Below are 19,992 nucleotides of genomic sequence, written 5' to 3'. Positions count from 1 at the left end.
GGCCTCCTCGCCGTGACAGCTCCTTCAAGCTCGGGACGTTTGTAACGTGAAGCGTCTCCGGGGAAAGCTCGAGGAGGGCGCGTGTGCCTCGGCCGCCGTCCGCCGTCCGGCGCCGGACCACCGGGCCTGCGCCCACCTCGACATGTCCCCCGAGTGCTCGGGACGGTGCGAGCGGCTGAGCGAGACCTGCGAGTCCCTCCGGTGCGAGCGGCGAGCGGCGACCTTCTCCTCCGGCACCGGACGACAACAACCACCGAGGCCCCACCCGCGGCCCGTCCGGTCCGAGCGGCGCCCGCGGACGGACGCGGCCCATTCGCCAGCGGCCCTGGCAATCCCCGAGCCCTTGCCCTCCTATTGGCTGCGGGACCCGTCAGTCAGCGCTGGGGCCCGCCCTCCGCGGGAAAGCCCGGGGGCCCCGCCCACCAACCGGAGCGCTCCGCGTTCTGATTGGCTGCTGGGAACAAAGCCGCGGGGGGGGGGGGAGCAGCCGTCAATCACCGGGGGGGGGGGGGGGGGGCGGAACGTTTGTTCCCGGAACTCGCGTTCGCGGGGCCGCGTTTCCCGGGAGCGGGCCCCGTTCGGCGGCGGCCCGGCCATGGCGCTGCCCGGGGCCTCGGCCCCGCCGCCGCTCACGGTGCTGATGTCGGTGCGGGCCTCCCTGGCGCGCCCCGCCCGCCTCCCGCCGCTGCCCGCCGCCGCCGCGCTCCGCCTGCAGCTCAGCGCGGGACCCGCGCCCGCCGCCAGCCGCCGCTTCCGCCTCGAGCTCCGGCACGACGGAGGCGCGGTGAGGGGCGGGGGAACCTGAACCCGGACGGACCGCGGTGGGCTGGGGGCTTCCGGGTGGGGACAGAGCGCGGCTGGAGGGGGGCCGGGGATGTCACAGCCCCCCCTGTGCTGCCCTTGCCCGTCCCTGCCCTGTCCCTTCCCCGTCCCTGCCCCGTCCCTGCCCGTCCCTGCCCTGTCCCTGCCCTGTCCCTGCCCGTCCCTGCCCCGTCCCTGCCTGTCCCTGCCCCGTCCCTGCCTGTCCCTGCCCCGTCCCTCCCCTGTCCCTGCCCCGTCCCTGCCCGTCCCTGCCTTGTCCCTGCCCTGTCCCTGCCGTCCCTGCCCCGTCCCTGCCCTGTCCCTGCCCCGTCCCTGCCCCGTCCCTGCCTGTCCCTGCCCCGTCCCTCCCCTGTCCCTGCCCCGTCCCTGCCCGTCCCTGCCCTGTCCCTGTCCCTGCCCTGCCCCCGTCCCTGCCCTGCCCCCGTCCCTGCCCTGCCCCCGTCCCTGCCCTGCCCCCGTCCCTGCCCTGTCCCCGTCCCTGCCCTGTCCCTGTCCCTGCCCTGCCCCCGTCCCTGCCCTGTCCCTGCTTGCTCAGGGAGGGCTCCTGGGGGCTCAAAGGTGGCTTTGGGGCAGCTCTAAGGAGCTCAGGACTTCTCCTGCCCCGTGCTGGGGATGAGAGCGGGGAAGGGGGAGGTGAAGCTGCCCCTAGCTGGGGGCTGTGGGGTGGCTTTGGGGCCTTGGGCAGGGTCTGGCTGCAGCATCAGCTCCGTGTTATCCAGTCACGGGATGGGTTGGGTGGGAAGGAACCTTAAAGCTCCTCCAGCTCCAACCCCTGCCCTGGGCAGGGACCCCTTCCCCTGGAGCAGGGTGCTCCGAGCCCCTGTGTCCAACCTGGCCTTGAGCACTGCCAGGGATGGGGCAGCCACAGCTTCTCCCTTCAACCTCTTCAGTGCCCCAGCACCCTCATGGGGAAGATCTCCCCAAGATCCCATCAACTCTTCCCGCTGGAGCCGTTCCTCCTCCTCCCATCCCTGCCTCCCTTGTCCCAAGCCCCCCTGAAGCAGGGAGGATCCGGCTCTGTCCCTCTCGCCCCGCAGCCCATCGCCGACTACGACCTCAAGGACGTCGCGTACAAGGTGCTGGCCCCCAGGAGCCACGAGCTGCTGGTGCTGGGCGCCTGGGACGAGCCCCTGGTGCTCAGCTTCGAGGAGGAGCGGGAGGCGCAGAAGTGGTGGACGATCGTGAGCAGCTCCCTGCGGGAGGTGCAGAAAGGTCCGAGCCGGATCTCACCCTGGTGCCCCCCTGTCCTGGGCCGAGCCAAGCCTCCGGGCTGTGAGCTCCCATGGAGGGACCCTCACGGGCTTCCCGTGGGTGCTGGAGCATCCAAGGAGGTGCTGGGGCACGGCCGGAGGTGGGGGCAGGCAATGGGAGCAGAGCTGCCTTCGCCCACATCCTGGGATGCAGGAACAGCCCTGCGGCTGCACCCCTGCAGGAGCACCCCTGCAGCAGCACGCCAGTGGCAGCACCCCTGCAGCTGCAGCACCCCTGCAGGTGCATCCCTGCAGCTGCACCCGTGCCCCATGGGAGCAGCGGTTGCCCCATGAGTCCCTCCCGGACTGGCCCCACTGGCGATGCCCCAGCCCCGTGCGCTGCTGCCTGGAGGGGGAACCCAAGAGCAGGAAGGATTTGGGGGGGGGGGGGGAGCTCCTGCCCTCCCCTGGCACCCGGCAGCCCCCGAGCTGCCCCCTCTGACGTGTTCCTGCCTCTCCACAGCCTTTGAGAGCGCGTTGGCAGCCGAGGCTCTGCCTCCCCCCCCGGGGGCCAACCCCAACCCTGGGGATCAGGGAGCGGAGGAAGCTCTGACCACGGAGCTCCGGGAGAAAGGTACCTGGGGGGCTCCTGGGGGGGGGGGTCCCGATGCTCCCCGGGAGAGAGCCCAGAGCTGGGGCTGGGGCTGGGGCTGCTGCTCAGCCCATGCCTGCTTCATGGAATCGTTGAGGCTGGGAAGGAGCTTTCAGCACTTCCAGTCCGGCCACGGCCACCCCTGGCCCCAAGGGGCTCCTGTGCCTGCCTTTTAGAGGCCTCCGGGGTTGGTGACCCCAGCACTGCCCTGGTGCCCCCAGGGGGGTGTTTCTGTACAGAGCTTCTGCTGCTGAGCCCCTGAGCACGGCCGGGGATGGGGCAGCCACAGCTTCTCCCTTCAACCCCTGCCAGGGACCCAGCGCCCTCATGGGGAAGAACTCCCCAAGCTCCCATCAACTCTTCCCTCTTCCTCCTCCTCCCATCCCTGCCTCCCTTGTCCCAAGGCTCCCTGCAGCCCCTTCAGGCCCTGGAGCTGCTCTCAGCTCTCCCCTTCTCTGCTCCCAGCCTGGCTCCAGGGCAGAGCTGCTCCAGCCCTCGCAGCAGCCCCATGGCCTCCTCTGGAGGCCTCCCCGAAGTCCTCCCCAGGCCTCCTCTGAAGTGTGATTCAAGGGCAGGCTGGACACAGGGGCTCGGAGCACCCTGCTCCAGGGGAAGGGGTCCCTGCCTGGGCCAGGGGCTGCAGCCAGAGGAGCTTTAAGCTCCCTTCATCCCAACCCATGCCACGACTCCAGGATCATTCTCCCATCAGCAGGGCCCTGGGGGCTGCTCCTCACACACACACACACGGAGCTGTGTCCCTGGGGCTGGCTCTGCAGGGGCTCCCCATGGCTCTCCCTGCTCTCCCCCCCACAGAGGACCTGGCCCTGAACCTCGCCCAGGCCATCGAGTTTGGGGACGAGGAGGAGGCCTCGCGCTGCGCCGCGGCGCTGGCCCGGCACCAGGCCCTGCTCAGCATCCTGCTCCGGGACAGCACCTACCCCCCGGAGCACATCAGGTGAGGGACAGGGCCCGGGCCTGCAGGAGCACAGCTCCTGTAGCCACATCCCGGGATGGGGCAGGGATCCCTCCCGTGTGCCCTGGAGCACAGCTCCTGTAGCCACATCCCGGGATGGGGCAGGGATCCCTCCCGTGTGCCCTGGAGCACAGCTCCTGTAGCCACATCCCGGGATGGAGCTGGGCTCCATGGATCCCTCCCGTGTGTCCTGGAGCACAGCTCCTGTAGCCACATCCCGGGATGGGGCAGGGATCCCTCCCGTGTGCCCTGGAGCACAGCTCCTGTAGCCACATCCCGGGATGGGGCAGGGATCCCTCCCGTGTGTCCTGGAGCACAGCTCCTGTAGCCACATCCCGGGATGGAGCTGGGCTCCATGGATCCCTCCTGTGTGCCCTGGAGCACAGCTCCTGTAGCCACATCCCGGGATGGGGCAGGGATCCCTCCCATGTGCCCTGGAGCACAGCTCCTGTAGCCACATCCCGGGATGGAGCTGGGATCCCTCCTGTGTGCCCTGGAGCACAGCTCCTGTAGCCACATCCCGGGATGGGGCAGGGATCCCTCCCGTGTGTCCTGGAGCACAGCTCCTGTAGCCACATCCCGGGATGGAGCTGGGCTCCACGGATCCCTCCCGTGTGCCCTGGAGCACAGCTCCTGTAGCCACATCCCGGGATGGAGCTGGGCTCCATGGATCCCTCCTGTGTGCCCTGGAGCACAGCTCCTGTAGCCACATCCCGGGATGGGGCAGGGATCCCTCCCGTGTGTCCTGGAGCACAGCTCCTGTAGCCACATCCCGGGATGGAGCTGGGCTCCATGGATCCCTCCTGTGTGCCCTGGAGCACAGCTCCTGTAGCCACATCCCGGGATGGGGCAGGGATCCCTCCTGTGTGCCCTGGAGCACAGCTCCTGTAGCCACATCCCGGGATGGAGCTGGGCTCCATGGATCCCTCCCGTGTGTCCTGGAGCACAGCTCCTGTAGCCACATCCCGGGATGGAGCTGGGCTCCATGGATCCCTCCCGTGTGCCCTGGAGCACAGCTCCTGTAGCCACATCCCGGGATGGGGCAGGGATCCCTCCTGTGTGTCCTGGAGCACAGCTCCCCATCCTCAGCATCCCCGGATGGAGCTGGGCTCCATGGATCCCTCCCGTGTGTCCTGGAGCACAGCTCCTGTAGCCACATCCCGGGATGGAGCTGGGCTCCGTGGATCCCTGCTGGAGCAGAGCAGCTCCATGGATCCCTGCTGGAGCAGAGCAGCTCCGTGGATCCCTGCTGGAGCAGAGCAGCTCCGTGGATCCCTGCTGGAGCAGAGCAGCTCCGTGGATCCCTGCTGGAGCAGAGCAGCTCCGTGGATCCCTGCTGGAGCAGAGCAGCTCCGTGGATCCCTGCTGGAGCAGAGCAGCTCCGTGGATCCTTCCTGGGGCAGAGCAGCTCCGTGGATCCCTGCTGGAGCAGAGCAGCTCCATGGATCCTTCCTGGGGCAGAGCAGCTCCACGGACCCCAATGACCCCCAAAGCAGATTCCCTGTGAGGTCTGGGATGGGGCCGGGAGCTGCGGGGGTTCCTGTCCCATCCTGGCAGGGGATGGATGACGGTTGGGGCGCGGAGCTGGACTCCTGGCCCCTGTGCAGCAGCAGCAGCAGCAGCAGCTCCCCGCTCCCCGCTCCTCATCCCCGTGTCCCCGTCCCCCGCAGGATGAAGGTCGGGGTGGAGGACGCCACCTCCTCGGCCAGCATCACGCTGCTGGTGCGGGCGCACACGAGCATCGCGGCGCTGAAGGAGCAGGTACGGAGCGGGGCCGGGACCCCCCCCATGGCACGGGTAGGGGGGGGGTCCCCATGGCACGGGGAAGGGGGGGTCCCCATGGCACGGGGAAGGGGAGGGTCCCCATGGCACGGGGAAGGGGGGGTCCCCATGGCACGGGGAAGGGGGGGGGTCCCCATGGCACGGGGAAGGGGGGGATCCCCATGGCACGGGGAAGGGGGGGTCCCCATGGCACGGGGAAGGGGGGGGTCCCCATGGCACGGGGAAGGGGGGGTCCCCATGGCACGGGGAGGGGGGGTCCCCATGGCACGAGGAAGGGGGGGGTGCCCATGGCACGGGGAGGGGGGGGTCCCCATGGCACGGGTAGGGGGGGGTCCCCATGGCACGGGGAAGGGGGGGGTCCCCATGGCACGGGGAAGGGGGGGATCCCCATGGCACGGGGAAGGGGGGGTCCCCATGGCACGGGGAAGGGGGGGGTCATCTCCGAGCGGCTCCGGTGCAGGTGTTCCGGGAGTACGGCTTCCACCCGCGGGTGCAGCGCTGGATCATCGGGCAGTGCCTGTGCCGCGACGAGCGCTCCGTGTTCTCCTACGGCATCCGCCGGCACGGGGACCCGGCCTTCCTCTACCTGCTGTCGGCCCGCGCGGCCGAGCTCAGCCCGCAGCGCCTCGAGGAGGACCTGGCAGAGCTCCGGCTCCGCAGCCCCGGGCCCGGAGCCAACGCGGCCGCAGGGAAAGGTCTGCGCCCCCCCCAGCATCCCCTGGCCGTGGGGTCCTGGAGCTGGGGCTGACGGCGTCAGCCGGGCTGGGGAAGGGCCTCAGGACCATCCTGCCCCATGGCCCCTGCCTCCACCGAGCCTTTTGGGTACCTCCAGGGCTGGCTCCAGCCCTTGAGCGCCCTCGAAGTGGGTAAACCCTTCCCAACATCCCCCCCGACCCTGCCCTGGGGCAGCTTGAGGCCGGTTCCTCTCGTCCCATCCCTTGTTCCTTGGGAGCAGAGCCCAGCCCCTCCTGGCTCCATCCTCCTGGCAGGCACTTGGAGGGAGCCATCAGATCCCCCCCCCAGGTCCCTCAGCCCTTCCCCATCACCCCTGTGCTCCAAGCCCTGCTCCAGCTCCGATGCTCCTCACCCAGTGGGACCTGCAGCACCTTCCCACCCGCTCCCGGTGCCGGTTGTAACCCCCCCCCCTTCCCCACGGTCCCTCCAGGCTGTGGCAATGAGGCCGGTGGGAAGATGGACATTGGGGACATCAGCCAGTACCTGGACTCGCTGCAGCTCGCTGACACCCTTGGTGCCCAAGCAAAGCCTCCCTCCCCCAGCCCACCCTCCCCAGAGCAGGTACGGGGTCCATGGGGTGCCCCCATCACTGCCCCTTGGAGCCCCACGTCCCCCTCGTCCCAGTGTGGGGGCGCTGGGGTGATGGCTGCTCCCTGCCCCATCCCCTTTCTCCCCCCAGTGTCTCAGGCTGGCCGTGCCCCCTCTCCCATACCCCATGTCACTGTCCCTGCAGGTGCCCGGCCATGGCTGTGTCCCATATCCCATACCCCATGTCCTGTGTTCCCTGCAGGTGCCCGGCCATGGCTGTGTCCCATATCCCATGTCCCCATGTCCTGTGTTCCCTGCAGCTGTGCTGGCCGTGCCTGCATGGCTGTGTCCCATATCCCATGTCCCCATGTCCTGTGTTCCCTGCAGGTGCCCGGCCATGGCTGTGTCCCATATCCCATGTCCCCATGTCCCCTGGCCATGCCTGCATGGCTGTGTCCTGTACCCCATGTCCTTTGTTCCCTGCAGCCGTGCTGTCTGTGCCTGCATGGCTGTGTCCCCTGTCCCTGTAGGTGGGCTGCCCATGCCCCCTGGCCATGTCCCTGTCCTGCTGTCCCCAAAGTTGGGCTGGCCATGCCCCATCTCCCTGTCCCATGCCCCGTATCCATGCCCCATCTCCCTGTCCCATGCCCCGTATCCATGCCCCATGTCCCATCTCCCTGTCCCATGCATGCCCCATATCCATGTCCCATATCCCATCTCCCTGTCCCATGCCCTGTATCCATGCCCCATATCCCATCTCCCTGTCCCATGTCCCATATCCATGCCCTGTATCCTTGCCCTATATCCCATCTCCCTGTCCCATGCCCCATATCCATGTCCCATATCCCATCTCCCTGTCCCATGCCTTGTATCCATGTCCCATATCCCATGTCCCGTATCCATGCCCCGTATCCATGTCCCATATCCCATCTCCCTGTCCCATGCCCTGTATCCATGTCCCATCTCTGTGTCCCCTGTTCCCTGAAGGGGGGATGGCCATGCCCCCTGTCCCATGTTCCGTATCTATGCCCTGTATCCATGCCCCATATCCCATCTCCCTGTCCCATGCCCCGAATCCATGTCCCATATCCCATCTCCCTGTCCCATGCCTTGTATCCATGTCCCATATCCCATATCCCGTATCCATGCCCTGTATCCATGTCCCATCTCTGTGTCCCCTGTTCCCTGAAGGGGGGATGGCCATGCCCCCTGTCCCATGTCCCGTATCCATGCCCTGTATCCATGCCCCGTGCCGCTGTCACCTGCAGTCAGGGTGGCCATGTCCCATGTCCCTGTGCCATGCCCTGTATCCATGTCCCATCTCCCTGTCCCATATCCCATGCCCTGTATCCATGCCCTTTGCCGCTGTCGCCTGCAGTCAGGGTGGCCATGTCCCATGTCCCTGTGCTATGCCCTGTATCCCTGTCCCAAGTCCCTGTGCCATCTCCCTGTGCCATGCCCTGTATCCCTGTCCCAAGTCCCTGTGCCATGCCCTGTATCCCTGTCCCATCTCCCTGTGCCGTGCCCTGTATCCCTGTGCCATCTCCCTGTGCCATGCCCTGTATCCCTGTGCCATCTCCCTGTGCCATGCCCTGTATCCCTGTGCCATCTCCCTGTGCCATGCCCTGTATCCCTGTGCCATCTCCCTGTGCCGTGCCCTGTATCCCTGTCCCATCTCCCTGTGCCATGCCCTGTATCCCTGTGCCATGTCCCTGTGCCATGCCCTGTATCCCTGTCCCAAGTCCCTGTGCCATGCCCTGTATCCCTGTGCCATCTCCCTGTGCCGTGCCCTGTATCCCTGTCCCATGTCCCTGTGCCATGCCCTGTATCCCTGTGCCATCTCCCTGTGCCATGCCCTGTATCCCTGTCCCAAGTCCCTGTGCCATGCCCTGTATCCCTGTGCCATCTCCCTGTGCCATGCCCTGTATCCCTGTCCCATGTCCCTGTGCCATGCCCTGTATCCGTGTCCCATCTCCCTGTGCCATGCCCTGTATCCCTGTCCCATCTCCCTGTGCCATGCCCTGTATCCCTGTCCCATCTCCCTGTGCTATGCCCTGTATCCCTGTCCCATCTCCCTGTGCCATGCCCTGTATCCCTGTCCCATGTCCCTGTGCCATGCCCTGTATCCCTGTCCCATGTCCCTGTGCCATGCCCTGTATCCCTGTCCCATCTCCCTGTGCCATGCCCTGTATCCCTGTCCCATGTCCCTGTGCCATGCCCTGTATCCCTGTCCCATCTCCCTGTGCCATGCCCTGTATCCCTGTCCCATCTCCCTGTGCTATGCCCTGTATCCCTGTCCCATCTCCCTGTGCCATGCCCTGTATCCCTGTCCCATGTCCCTGTGCCATGCCCTGTATCCCTGTCCCATGTCCCTGTGCCATGCCCTGTATCCCTGTCCCATCTCCCTGTGCCATGCTCTGTATCCCTGTCCCATCTCCCTGTGCCATGCCCCGTACCCATATCCCTGTCTCACCTCCATGCCGCTGTTGCCCGCAGCTGGGCTGGCTGTGTCCCATCTCCCTGTGCCATGCCCTGTATCCCTGTCCTGTATCCCTGTGCCGTGCCCCTATCCCTGTCCCACCTCCGTGCCGCGTGTCCCGCAGCTGGGCTGGCCGTGCCCTGTATCCCTGTGCCGTGCCCTGTATCCATGCCCCATATCCCTGTCCCGCGTCCCTGTGCTGTGCCCTGTATCCATGCCCCATGTCCCTGTCCCGTGTCCCTGTGCCGTGCCCTGTATCCATGCCCTGTATCCCTGTCCCGTGTCCCTATCCCCATCCCACCTCCGTGCCTCGTGTCCCGCAGCCGGGCTGGCCATGCCCTGTATCCATGCCCCATGTCACTGTATCCCTGTGCCGTGCCCCATATCCCTGTCCCATGCCCCTATCCCCGTCCCACCTCGGTGCCGCGTGTCCCGCAGCCGGGCTGGCCGTGCCCTGTATCCATGCCCTGTATCCTGTCCCAAGTCCCTGTGCCATGCCCTGTATCCCTGTCCCGTATCCCTGAGCCGTGCCCCGTGTCCCTATCCCCATCCCACCTCCGTGCCGCGTGTCCTGCAGCTGGTCTGGCCATGCCCTGTATCCATGCCCCATATCCCTGTCCCAAGTCCCTGTGCCATGCCCTGTATCCCTGTCCCGTGTCCCTATGCCGTGCCCCATGTCCGTATCCCCGTCCCACCTCGGTGCCACGTGTCCCGCAGCCGGGCTGGCCGTGCCCTGTATCCCTGTATCCATGCCCCATGTCCCTGTATCCATGTATCCCTGTATCCCTGTGCCATGCCCTGTATCCATGCCTTGTATCCCTGTGCCGTGCCCTGTATCCCTGTCCCGTGTCCCTGTGCCGTGCCCCGTGCCCCTATCCCCATCCCACCTCCGTGCCCTGTGTCCCGCAGCCGGGCTGGCCGTGCCCTGTATCCCTGCCCCATGTCCCTGTATCCCTGTATCCATGCCCCATGTCCCTGTATCCCTGTATCCCTGCCCCATGTCCCTGTATCCGTGCCCCATGTCCCTGTATCCCTGTATCCATGCCCCATGTCCCTGTATCCCTGCCCCATGTCCCTGTATCCGTGCCCCATGTCCCTGTATCCCTGTATCCCTGCCCCATGTCCCTGTATCCATGCCCCATGTCCCTGTATCCCTGCCCCATGTCCCTGTATCCGTGCCCCATGTCCCTGTATCCCTGTATCCCTGCCCCATGTCCCTGTATCCGTGCCCCATGTCCCTGTATCCCTGTATCCCTGCCCCATGTCCCTGTATCCGTGCCCCATGTCCCTGTATCCCTGCCCCATGTCCCTGTATCCCTGTATCCCTGCCCCATGTCCCTGTATCCCTGTATCCCTGCCCTGTATCCCTGTATCCCTGCCCCATGTCCCTGTATCCCTGTATCCCTGCCCCATGTCCCTGTATCCGTGCCCCATGTCCCTGTATCCCTGCCCCATGTCCCTGTATCCCTGTATCCGTGCCCCATGTCCCTGTATCCCTGCCCCATGTCCCTGTATCCCTGTATCCCTGCCCCATGTCCCTGTATCCGTGCCCCATGTCCCTGTATCCCTGTATCCGTGCCCCTATCCCCGTCCCACCTCCATGCCCGTGTCCCGCAGCCGGGCTGGCCGTGCCCTGTATCCATGCCCTGTATCCCTGTGCCATCTCCCTGTGCCGTGCCCTGTATCCCTGCCCCATGTCCCTGTATCCCTGTATCCGTGCCCCATGTCCCTGTATCCCTGCCCCATGTCCCTGTATCCCTGTATCCCTGCCCCATGTCCCTGTATCCCTGCCCCATGTCCCTGTATCCGTGCCCCATGTCCCTGTATCCCTGTATCCGTGCCCCTATCCCCATCCCACCTCCATGCCCGTGTCCCGCAGCCGGGCTGGCCGTGCCCGCAGTGCACCTTCATCAACAAGCCCACTCGCCCCGGCTGTGAGATGTGCAGCGGGGCCCGGCCCGACGACTACGTGGTCCCCCGCGCGCACCGGCCCGACGAGCGCGAGCGGCGCCGCCTCCAGCGCGAGCACGAGGGCATGCGCCAGTACCAGCAGGTGAGCGGCGCCGGGGGCCCTCTGGGGCCAGCGTGCTCCCTGTGGGGCAGCGTGCTCCCTATGGGGCAGCGTGCTCCCTCTGGGGCCAGCGTGCTCCCTATGGGGCCAGCACAGGCTCTATGGGGCCAATGTGCTCCCTCTGGGGCCAGCACAGGCTCTATGGGGCCAATGTGCTCCCTATGGGGCAGCGTGCTCCCTATGGGGACAGCGTGCTCCCTATGGGGCCAGCACAGGCTCTATGGGGCCAGCACAGGCTCTATGGGGCCAATGTGCTCCTTCTGGGGCCAGCACAGGTTCTATGGGGCCAGCACAGGCTCTATGGGGCCAATGTGCTCCCTATGGGGCCAGCACAGGCTCTATGGGGCCAACGCGCTCCCTATGGGGCCAGCACAGACTCTATGGAGCCAGCACAGGCTCTATGGGGCCAATGTGCTCCCTGTGGGGCCAGCACAGGCTCTATGGGGCCAATGTGCTCCCTATGGGGCCAGCACAGGCTCTATGGGGCCAATGTGCTCCCTATGGGCCAGCGTGCTCCCTGTGGGGTCAGCGTGCTCCCTATGGGGCCAGCACAGGCTCTATGGGGCCAACACGCTCACTACGGGGCCAGCGTGCTCCCTATGGGGCTAATGTGCTCCCTGTGGAACCAACACGGTTCCTATGGAGCCACTGTGCTCCGTATGGGACCAGCAGGGTGCCTATGGGGCCAACACACCCCCTAAGGAGCCGCCATGCTCCCTATGGAGCCACCGTGCTCCCTATGGGGCCAGCACGCTCCCTATGGAGCCGCCGGGCCAGGGGCAGGGCCTGGGCTTCAGGAGGCCCCGTGGGGACGAGTGGGGCCGGGGCAGAGCCCGGCTCCTTCCCCGGTCCCATTGGAGCCATGGAGGCAGGGAATGGGTTGGGATGCGGGGACCTTAAAGCTCCTCCGGCTCCATCCCGTGCTGCTGGAGCAGGGCGCTCCGAGCCCGGCCCGGGCTGGTTCCCCGCTCCCTAGGGAGCCCCCGTTCCCCCTTGCAGTCCGTGCCGTGGGGCTCCCCACTGACCAAAACCTCGCCTCTCCTCTCCTCTCCCCTCCTCTCCTCTCCCCTCCTCTCCTCTCCCCTCCCCTCCTCTCCTCTCCCCTCCTCTCCTCTCCCCTCCTCTCCTCTCCTCTCCCCTCCTCTCCTCTCCCCTCCTCTCCTCTCCCCTCCCCTCCTCTCCTCTCCCCTCCTCTCCTCTCCCCTCCCTCCTCTCCTCTCCTCTCCCTCCCCTCCTCTCCTCTCCCCTCCCCTCCTCTCCCCTCCTCTCCTCTCCTCTCCCCTCCTCTCCTCTCCTCTCCCCTCCCCTCCTCTCCTCTCCTCTCCCCTCCTCTCCTCTCCTCTCCTCTCCTCTCCTCTCCTCTCCTCTCCTCTCCTCTCCCCTCCTCTCCTCTCCTCTCCTCTCCCCTCCCCTCCTCTCCCCCTCCTCTCCCCTCCTCTCCTCTCCCCTCCTCTCCTCTCCCCTGCTCTCCTCTCCTCTCCCCTCCCCTCCTCTCCCCTCCTCTCCCCTCCTCTCCTCTCCCCTCCTCTCCTCTCCCCTCCCCTCCTCTCCCCTCCCCTCCCCTCCTCTCCTCTCCTCTCCTCTCCCCTCCCCTCCTCTCCTCTCCCCTCCTCTCCTCTCCCCTCCTCTCCCTCCTCTCCTCTCCCCTCCTCTCCCTCCTCCCTCCTCTCCCCTCCTCTCCTCTCCCCTCCTCTCCTCTCCCCTCCCCTCCTCTCCCCTCCCCTCCTCTCCTCTCCCTCCTCTCCTCTCCCCTCCCCTCCTCTCCTCTCCCCTCCCCTCCTCTCCTCTCCCCTCCCCTCCTCTCCTCTCCCCTCCTCTCCTCTCCCCTCCCCTCCTCTCCTCTCCCCTCCCCTCCTCTCCTCTCCCCTCCTCTCCCTCTCCCCTCCCCTCCCCTCCCCTCCTCTCCCCTCCCCTCCTCTCCCCTCCTCCCCCCTCCTCTCCCTCTCCCCTCCTCTCCTCTCCCCTCCCCTCCTCTCCCCTCCTCTCCTCTCCCCTCCCCTCCTCTCCCCTCCTCTCCCCTCCTCTCCCTCCTCTCCTCTCCTCTCCCCTCCTCTCCTCTCCCCTCCTCTCCTCTCCCCTCCCCTCCTCTCCTCTCCCCTCCTCTCCTCTCCCCTCCTCTCCTCTCCCCTCCCCTCCTCTCCCCTCCTCTCCCCTCCTCTCCCCTCCTCTCCTCTCCCTCCCCTCCTCTCCTCTCCCTCCCTCTCCTCTCCCCTCCCCTCCTCTCCTCTCCCCTCCTCTCCTCTCCCCTCCCCTCCTCTCCTCTCCCCTCCCCTCCTCTCCTCTCCTCTCCCCTCCTCTCCTCTCCCCTCCTCTCCTCTCCCCTCCTCTCCTCTCCTCTCCCCTCCCCTCCTCTCCCCTCCTCTCCTCTCCCCTCCTCTCCTCTCCCCTCCTCTCCTCTCCTCTCCCCTCCTCTCCCCTCCCCTCCTCTCCTCTCCCCTCCCCTCCTCTCCTCTCCTCTCCTCTCCCTCCTCTCCTCTCCTCTTCTCCCCTCTCCTCTCCTCTCCCCTCCCCTCCTCTCCTCTCCCCTCCCCTCCTCTCCCTCCTCTCCCCTCCTCTCCCCTCCCCTCCTCTCCCCTCCTCTCCCCTCCTCTCCCCTCCTCTCCTCTCCCCCTCCTCTCCTCTCCCCTCCCCTCCTCTCCCCCCTCCTCTCCCTCCCTCCTCTCCCCTCCTCTCCTCTCCCCTCCCCTCCTCTCCCCTCCTCTCCCTCCCCTCCTCTCCTCCCCTCTCCTCTCCTCTCCCCTCCTCTCCTCTCCTCTCCTCTCCTCTCCCTCCCCTCCTCTCCTCTCCTCTCCCCTCCTCTCCTCTCCCCTCCTCTCCTCTCCTCTCCCCTCCTCTCCTCTCCTCTCCCCTCCTCTCCTCTCCCCTCCTCTCCTCTCCTCTCCCCTCCTCTCCTCTCCTCTCCCCTCCCTCCTCTCCCCTCCCCTCCTCTCCCCTCCTCTCCTCTCCTCTCCCCTCCTCTCCCCTCCTCTCCTCTCCCCTCCTCTCCCCTCCTCTCCCCTCCCCTCCTCTCCCCTCCTCTCCTCTCCTCTCCCCTCCTCTCCTCTCCCCTCCTCTCCTCTCCTCTCCCCTCCTCTCCTCTCCCTCCTCTCCTCTCCCCTCCTCTCCTCTCCCCTCCTCTCCTCTCCCCTCCTCTCCCCTCCTCTCCTCTCCCCTCCTCTCCCCTCCTCTCCTCTCCCCTCCTCTCCTCTCCCCTCCTCTCCCTCCTCCCTCTCCCCTCCTCTCCTCTCCCCTCCTCTCCTCTCCCCTCCTCTCCCCTCCTCTCCCCTCCTCTCCTCTCCCCTCCTCTCCCCTCCCCTCCTCTCCTCTCCCCTCCTCTCCTCTCCCCTCCTCTCCTCTCCCCTCCTCTCCTCTCCCCTCCTCTCCTCTCCTCTCCTCTCCCCTCCCCTCCTCTCCCCTCCTCTCCCCTCCTCTCCTCTCCCTCCTCTCCCCTCCCCTCCTCTCCTCTCCCCTCCTCTCCTCTCCTCTCCCCTCCTCTCCTCTCCCCTCCTCTCCTCTCCCCTCCTCTCCTCTCCCCTCCTCTCCTCTCCCCTCCTCTCCTCTCCCCTCCTCTCCTCTCCCCTCCTCTCCTCTCCCCTCCTCTCCTCTCCTCTCCCCTCCTCTCCTCTCCCCTCCTCTCCTCTCCTCTCCCCTCCTCTCCTCTCCCCTCCTCTCCTCTCCTCTCCCCTCCCTCTCCTCTCCCCTCCTCTCCTCTCCTCTCCCCTCCCCTCCTCTCCTCTCCCCTCCTCTCCCCTCCTCTCCTCTCCCCTCCTCTCCTCTCCCCTCCCCTCCTCTCCCCTCCTCTCCTCTCCCCTCCTCTCCTCTCCTCTCCTCTCCCCTCCCCTCCTCTCCCCTCCTCTCCTCCCCCTCCTCTCCTCTCCCCTCCCCTCCTCTCCTCTCCCCTCCTCTCCCCTCCTCTCCTCTCCTCTCCCCTCCTCTCCCCTCCTCTCCTCTCCCCTCCCCTCCTCTCCTCTCCCCTCCTCTCCTCTCCCCTCCTCTCCTCTCCCCTCCTCTCCTCTCCTCTCCCCTCCCCTCCTCTCCTCTCCTCTCCCCTCCTCTCCTCTCCCCTCCTCTCCTCTCCCCTCCCCTCCTCTCCCCTCCTCTCCTCTCCCTCCTCTCCTCTCCCCTCCCCTCCTCTCCCCTCCTCTCCCTTCCCCTCCCCTCCCCTCTTCTCCTCTCCTCTCCTCTCCTCTCCCCTCCTCTCCCTTCCCCTCCCCTCCTCTCCTCTCCTCTCCCCTCCTCTCCTCTCCTCTCCCCTCCTCTCCCTTCCCCTCCTCTCCCCTCCTCTCCCCTCCTCTCCCCTCCTCTCCCCTCCTCTCCCCTCCTCTCCTCTCCTCTCCCCTCCTCTCCTCTCCCCTCCTCTCCCCTCCCCTCCTCTCCTCTCCCACCCTCTCCCTCCCCTCCTCTCCTCTCCCCTCCTCTCCTCTCCCCTCCTCTCCTCTCCTCTCCTCTCCTCTCCCCTCCCCTCCTCTCCCCTCCTCTCCCCTCCTCTCCTCTCCTCTCCCCTCCTCTCCCCTCCCCTCCTCTCCTCTCCCCTCCTCTCCTCTCCTCTCCCCTCCTCTCCTCTCCCCTCCTCTCCTCTCCTCTCCTCTCCCCTCCTCTCCTCTCCCCTCCTCTCCTCTCCCCTCCTCTCCTCTCCCCTCCTCTCCTCTCCCCTCCTCTCCTCTCCCCTCCTCTCCTCTCCTCTCCCCTCCTCTCCTCTCCCCTCCTCTCCTCTCCTCTCCCCTCCTCTCCTCTCCCCTCCTCTCCTCTCCTCTCCCCTCCTCTCCTCTCCCCTCCTCTCCTCTCCCCTCCTCTCCTCTCCTCTCCCCTCCCCTCCTCTCCTCTCCCCTCCTCTCCCCTCCTCTCCTCTCCCCTCCTCTCCTCTCCCCTCCCCTCCTCTCCCCTCCTCTCCTCTCCCCTCCTCTCCTCTCCTCTCCTCTCCCCTCCCCTCCTCTCCCCTCCTCTCCTCTCCCCTCCTCTCCTCTCCCCTCCCCTCCTCTCCTCTCCCCTCCTCTCCCCTCCTCTCCCCTCCTCTCCCCTCCTCTCCTCTCCCCTCCCTCCTCTCCTCTCCCCTCCTCTCCTCTCCCCTCCTCTCCTCTCCCCTCCTCTCCCCTCCTCTCCTCTCCCCTCCTCTCCTCTCCTCTCCCCTCCCCTCCTCTCCTCTCCCCTCCTCTCCTCTCCCCTCCTCTCCTCTCCCCTCCCCTCCTCTCCCCTCCTCTCCTCTCCCCTCCTCTCCTCTCCCCTCCCCTCCTCTCCCCTCCTCTCCCTTCCCCTCCCCTCCCCTCTTCTCCTCTCCTCTCCTCTCCTCTCCCCTCCTCTCCCTTCCCCTCCCCTCCTCTCCTCTCCTCTCCCCTCCTCTCCTCTCCTCTCCCCTCCTCTCCCTTCCCCTCCTCTCCCCTCCTCTCCCCTCCTCTCCCCTCCTCTCCCCTCCTCTCCCCTCCTCTCCTCTCCTCTCCCCTCCTCTCCCCTCGTTTCGGTCCCATGCTGGGAAGGGAAGGATTGAGGCTGGAGAGGAGGCTCCGGCCTCGCGCAGCGCCCCGGGGTCCTGGGAGGACCTCATCCTGCTCTCCTCTGAGTTCTGCTGAGCACCCAGCCTGGGACGTGGTGTCCCCGTCCCCGTCCCCGTCCCCGTCCCCGTCCCCGTCCCCATCCCCATCCCTGCTGATGGGCTCCCCCTTGCTCAGGCCCTACATGGATGCGGGACCTTCCCCCTGGAGGACAGGGAATGGGGGCTCCTGGAGCATCGTGAGGGTTTGGACCCATCCTGGCTCTCCCCAGTCGGCTGATGGGAGCCCTCAGTGCCCGTCCCACCCCATTCCCGTTGTCCCACCCCATTCCCGTTGTCCCACCCCATTCCCGTTGTCTCCCTGCACCGGCAGCCCCAGTGCTCTGCATTGGTGCTCCAGGAGCCCTGAGGGACAGGGATGGGGATGGGGCTCAGGGCCCTCAGGGATGGGGATGGGGCTCAGGGCTCTGAATGGGGCTCAGGGCTCTCGGGGATGGGGACGGGTGCGGATGAGCGCGGCCACCACTGCTGCAGCATCGCCTGCCCTGAGCCCCGTGTGGGGCTGGCGCTGGGGAGCTTGGCCCGGGAGGGCTCTGGGGCTGGTGCCCCTCAGGTCCTTCCCTCATTAAAGCCTCTTCCCCCAGCACGGCTCCGTCTCCGTGTGCCGGGGGCTCCATGGGATGGGATGGAGCAGGGGGAGGACAGGAGGGGCACCAAGGGCAAGGCCCTGGCCCCGGCGTGGGGCAAGCCCAGCACTGAGCCAGGCTGGGGGAGAGGGGCTGGAGCCTGAGGAGCAGGACTTGGGGGGCTGGGGGGGGAGAACCCCCCGTGAGTGGGAGCAGCAGCGCAGGGGGGGACCCTGCCCCTCTGCTGCGGGAAGGGGGGAGCTGAGAGCAGCCCCAGAGCCTGAAGGGGCTGCAGGGAGCATGGAGAGGGGTTGGGATGAGGGATGGGAGGAGGAGGAAGAGGGAAGAGTTGATGGGAGCTTGGGGAGTTCTTCCCCATGGCAGGGGTTGAAGGGAGAGGTTTGGGATGCTCCATCCCTGGCAGTGCCCAAGGGCAGCTTGGACACAGGGGCTCGGAGCACCCTGCTCCAGGGGAAGGGGATGGGCTTGGAGCTGGAGCAGCTTTAAGCTCCCTTCCTCCCAACCCGTTCCATGGGGCAGAAGGAAGGCGCTGGGCCGGGCTCGGGGCTCCCCGTGACGGGTTCCAGCCCCAGCCCCTTGTGGTGGGACCGAGCCCTGCGTGGGGCCGTGGCTCTGACCGGGGCTGTCCCGCAGGCGCTGGAGGCCGAGCGGCTGCAGAACCTGGAGCAGCTGCTGCAGCTGGAGCAGGAGGTGCTGGTGCCCAACCGGGAGGCCCTGGAATGCCTCATCTGCTTCCAGAGGGTGCCCCCGGGCGCAGGGGTGCTGCTGCGGGAGTGTCTGCACAGCTTCTGCAGGTGACACCGCGGCACCGGGACCCCCCCCAGAGCACCCAGGGACCCCCCCTCCCACCCAGAGCACCCAGGGACCCCCCCCCCCCACCCAGAGCACCCAGGGACCCCCCCTCCCACCCAGAGCACCCAGGGACTCCCCCCCCCACCCAGAGCACCCAGGGACCCCCCCCAGAGCACCCAGGGACCCCCCTCTCCCACCCAGAGCACCCAGGGACCCCCCCCAGAGCACCCAGGGACCCCCCCTCCCACCCAGAGCACCCAGGGACTCCCCCCCCCCACCCAGAGCACCCAGGGACCCCCCCCAGAGCACCCAGGGACCCCCCCTCCCACCCAGAGCACCCAGGGACTCCCCCCCCCAACCCAGAGCACCCAGGGACCCCCCCCCCAGAGCACCCAGGGACCCCCTCTCCCACCCAGAGCACCCAGGGACCCCCCCCCCCCACCCAGAGCACCCAGGGACCCCCCTCCCACCCAGAGCACCCAGGGACCCCCCTCCCACCCAGAGCACCCAGGGACCACCCCCCCACCCAGAGCACCCAGGGACCCCCCCCAGAGCACCCAGGGACTCCCCCCCCCCACCCAGAGCACCCAGGGACCCCATCCAGAGCACCCAGGCATCGCCCCCAGAGCACCCAGGGACCCCCCCCAGAGCACCCAGGGACCCAACCCCAAGCCCCTCAATCCTCAGGGTGACTGTTCCTGAACCCCCCCATTGCAGTGACCAGCCCTAATCCCCCCCATTGCAGTGACCGTTCCTGACCCCCCCATTGCAGTGACCGTTCCTGAACCCCACCATTGCAGTGACCAGCCCTAACCCCCCCCATTGCAGTGACCAGCCCTAACCCCCCCCCATTGCAGTGACCAGCCCTAACCCCCCCCATTGCAGTGACCAGCCCTAACCCCCCCCATTGCAGTGACCAGCCCTAACCCCCCCCCATTGCAGTGACCAGCCCTAACCCCCCCCATTGCAGTGACCAGCCCTAACCCCCCCCATTGCAGTGACCATTCCTGACCCCCCCATTGCATTGACCAGCCCTAACCCCCCCCATTGCAGTGACCAGCCCTAACCCCCCCCCATTGCAGTGACCGTTCCTGACCCCCCCATTGCAGTGACCATTCCTGACCCCCCCCATTGCAGTGACCAGCCCTAACCCCCCCCATTGCAGTGACCGTTCCTGACCCCCCATTGCGGTGACCACCCCTATCCCCCCCCATCACGGTGCCCCCCCCCCGTTAGTAGCACCCCATTGCGGTGACCGCCCCCAAACCCCCTCCAACCCCCGTGGGCGCCGTCCCTGGGCTCGGCCGTGCTGGTGCCGGCCCTGACCCGCAGCCCTGGCGCCCCGCGGGGGCCGGGCAGGGAGTGCCTGCGCCAGGTGATCACGTTCAGCGAGGAGCCCACCGTGGCCTGTCCCTACCGCGACGACTCCTACGCCTGCAGCAGCCACCTGCAGGAGCGCGAGATCCGCGCGGTGAGTGCGGCACGGGCCCCCGGCACCGGCACCGGCGCGGCCTCCCCGCGCCCACGTCACCCCCGTCCCCTCCGCACCCGCAGCTGGTGTCCCCCGAGGAGTACCGGCGCTTCCTGGAGCGGAGCCTGGTGCTGGCCGAGCGCCGCAGCCACAACAGCTTCCACTGCCGCACGCCCGACTGCCGCGGCTGGTGCATCTACGAGGACTCGGTCAACGAGTTCCGGTGCCCGGTGTGCCAGGCCCTCAACTGCCTCCTCTGCAAGGTCAGGCCTCAGCCGCCACCTCCAGAACCCCTCCTGAACACCTCCTGCACTCCAGCACCAAACCTCCACCAAACCAGCACCAAACCTCCAACAAACCACCTCCAAACCTCCACCAAACCACCA

General features: G+C 67.6%; 1 protein-coding gene across 1 annotated transcript; it reads left to right on the top strand.

Moving 5' to 3' along the window:
* Positions 1-580: 580 nt before the first annotated feature.
* Positions 581-19,923, top strand: LOC133264656 (ranBP-type and C3HC4-type zinc finger-containing protein 1-like; the record flags this gene model as incomplete). The annotated part of the gene is made up of 11 exons (XM_061444488.1): positions 581-784; positions 1,860-2,034; positions 2,536-2,646; positions 3,478-3,619; positions 5,308-5,398; positions 5,880-6,114; positions 6,585-6,715; positions 11,041-11,214; positions 17,977-18,137; positions 19,495-19,606; positions 19,690-19,923. Coding segments are annotated over exons 1-11 (1,755 nt in total), but the record flags the coding sequence as incomplete, so codon positions are not given.
* Positions 19,924-19,992: the final 69 nt, after the last annotated feature.

This window comes from Pezoporus flaviventris, unplaced genomic scaffold (assembly GCF_033815535.1).
Source record: "Pezoporus flaviventris isolate CSIRO_AGI_PZ_B2104156 unplaced genomic scaffold, CSIRO_AGI_Pfla_v1 ptg000920l, whole genome shotgun sequence".
In the NCBI taxonomy this organism is placed as follows: domain Eukaryota; kingdom Metazoa; phylum Chordata; class Aves; order Psittaciformes; family Psittacidae; genus Pezoporus; species Pezoporus flaviventris.
Note: the sequence above shows the minus strand (reverse complement) of the source record. Positions and strands in the feature narration are given on the sequence as shown.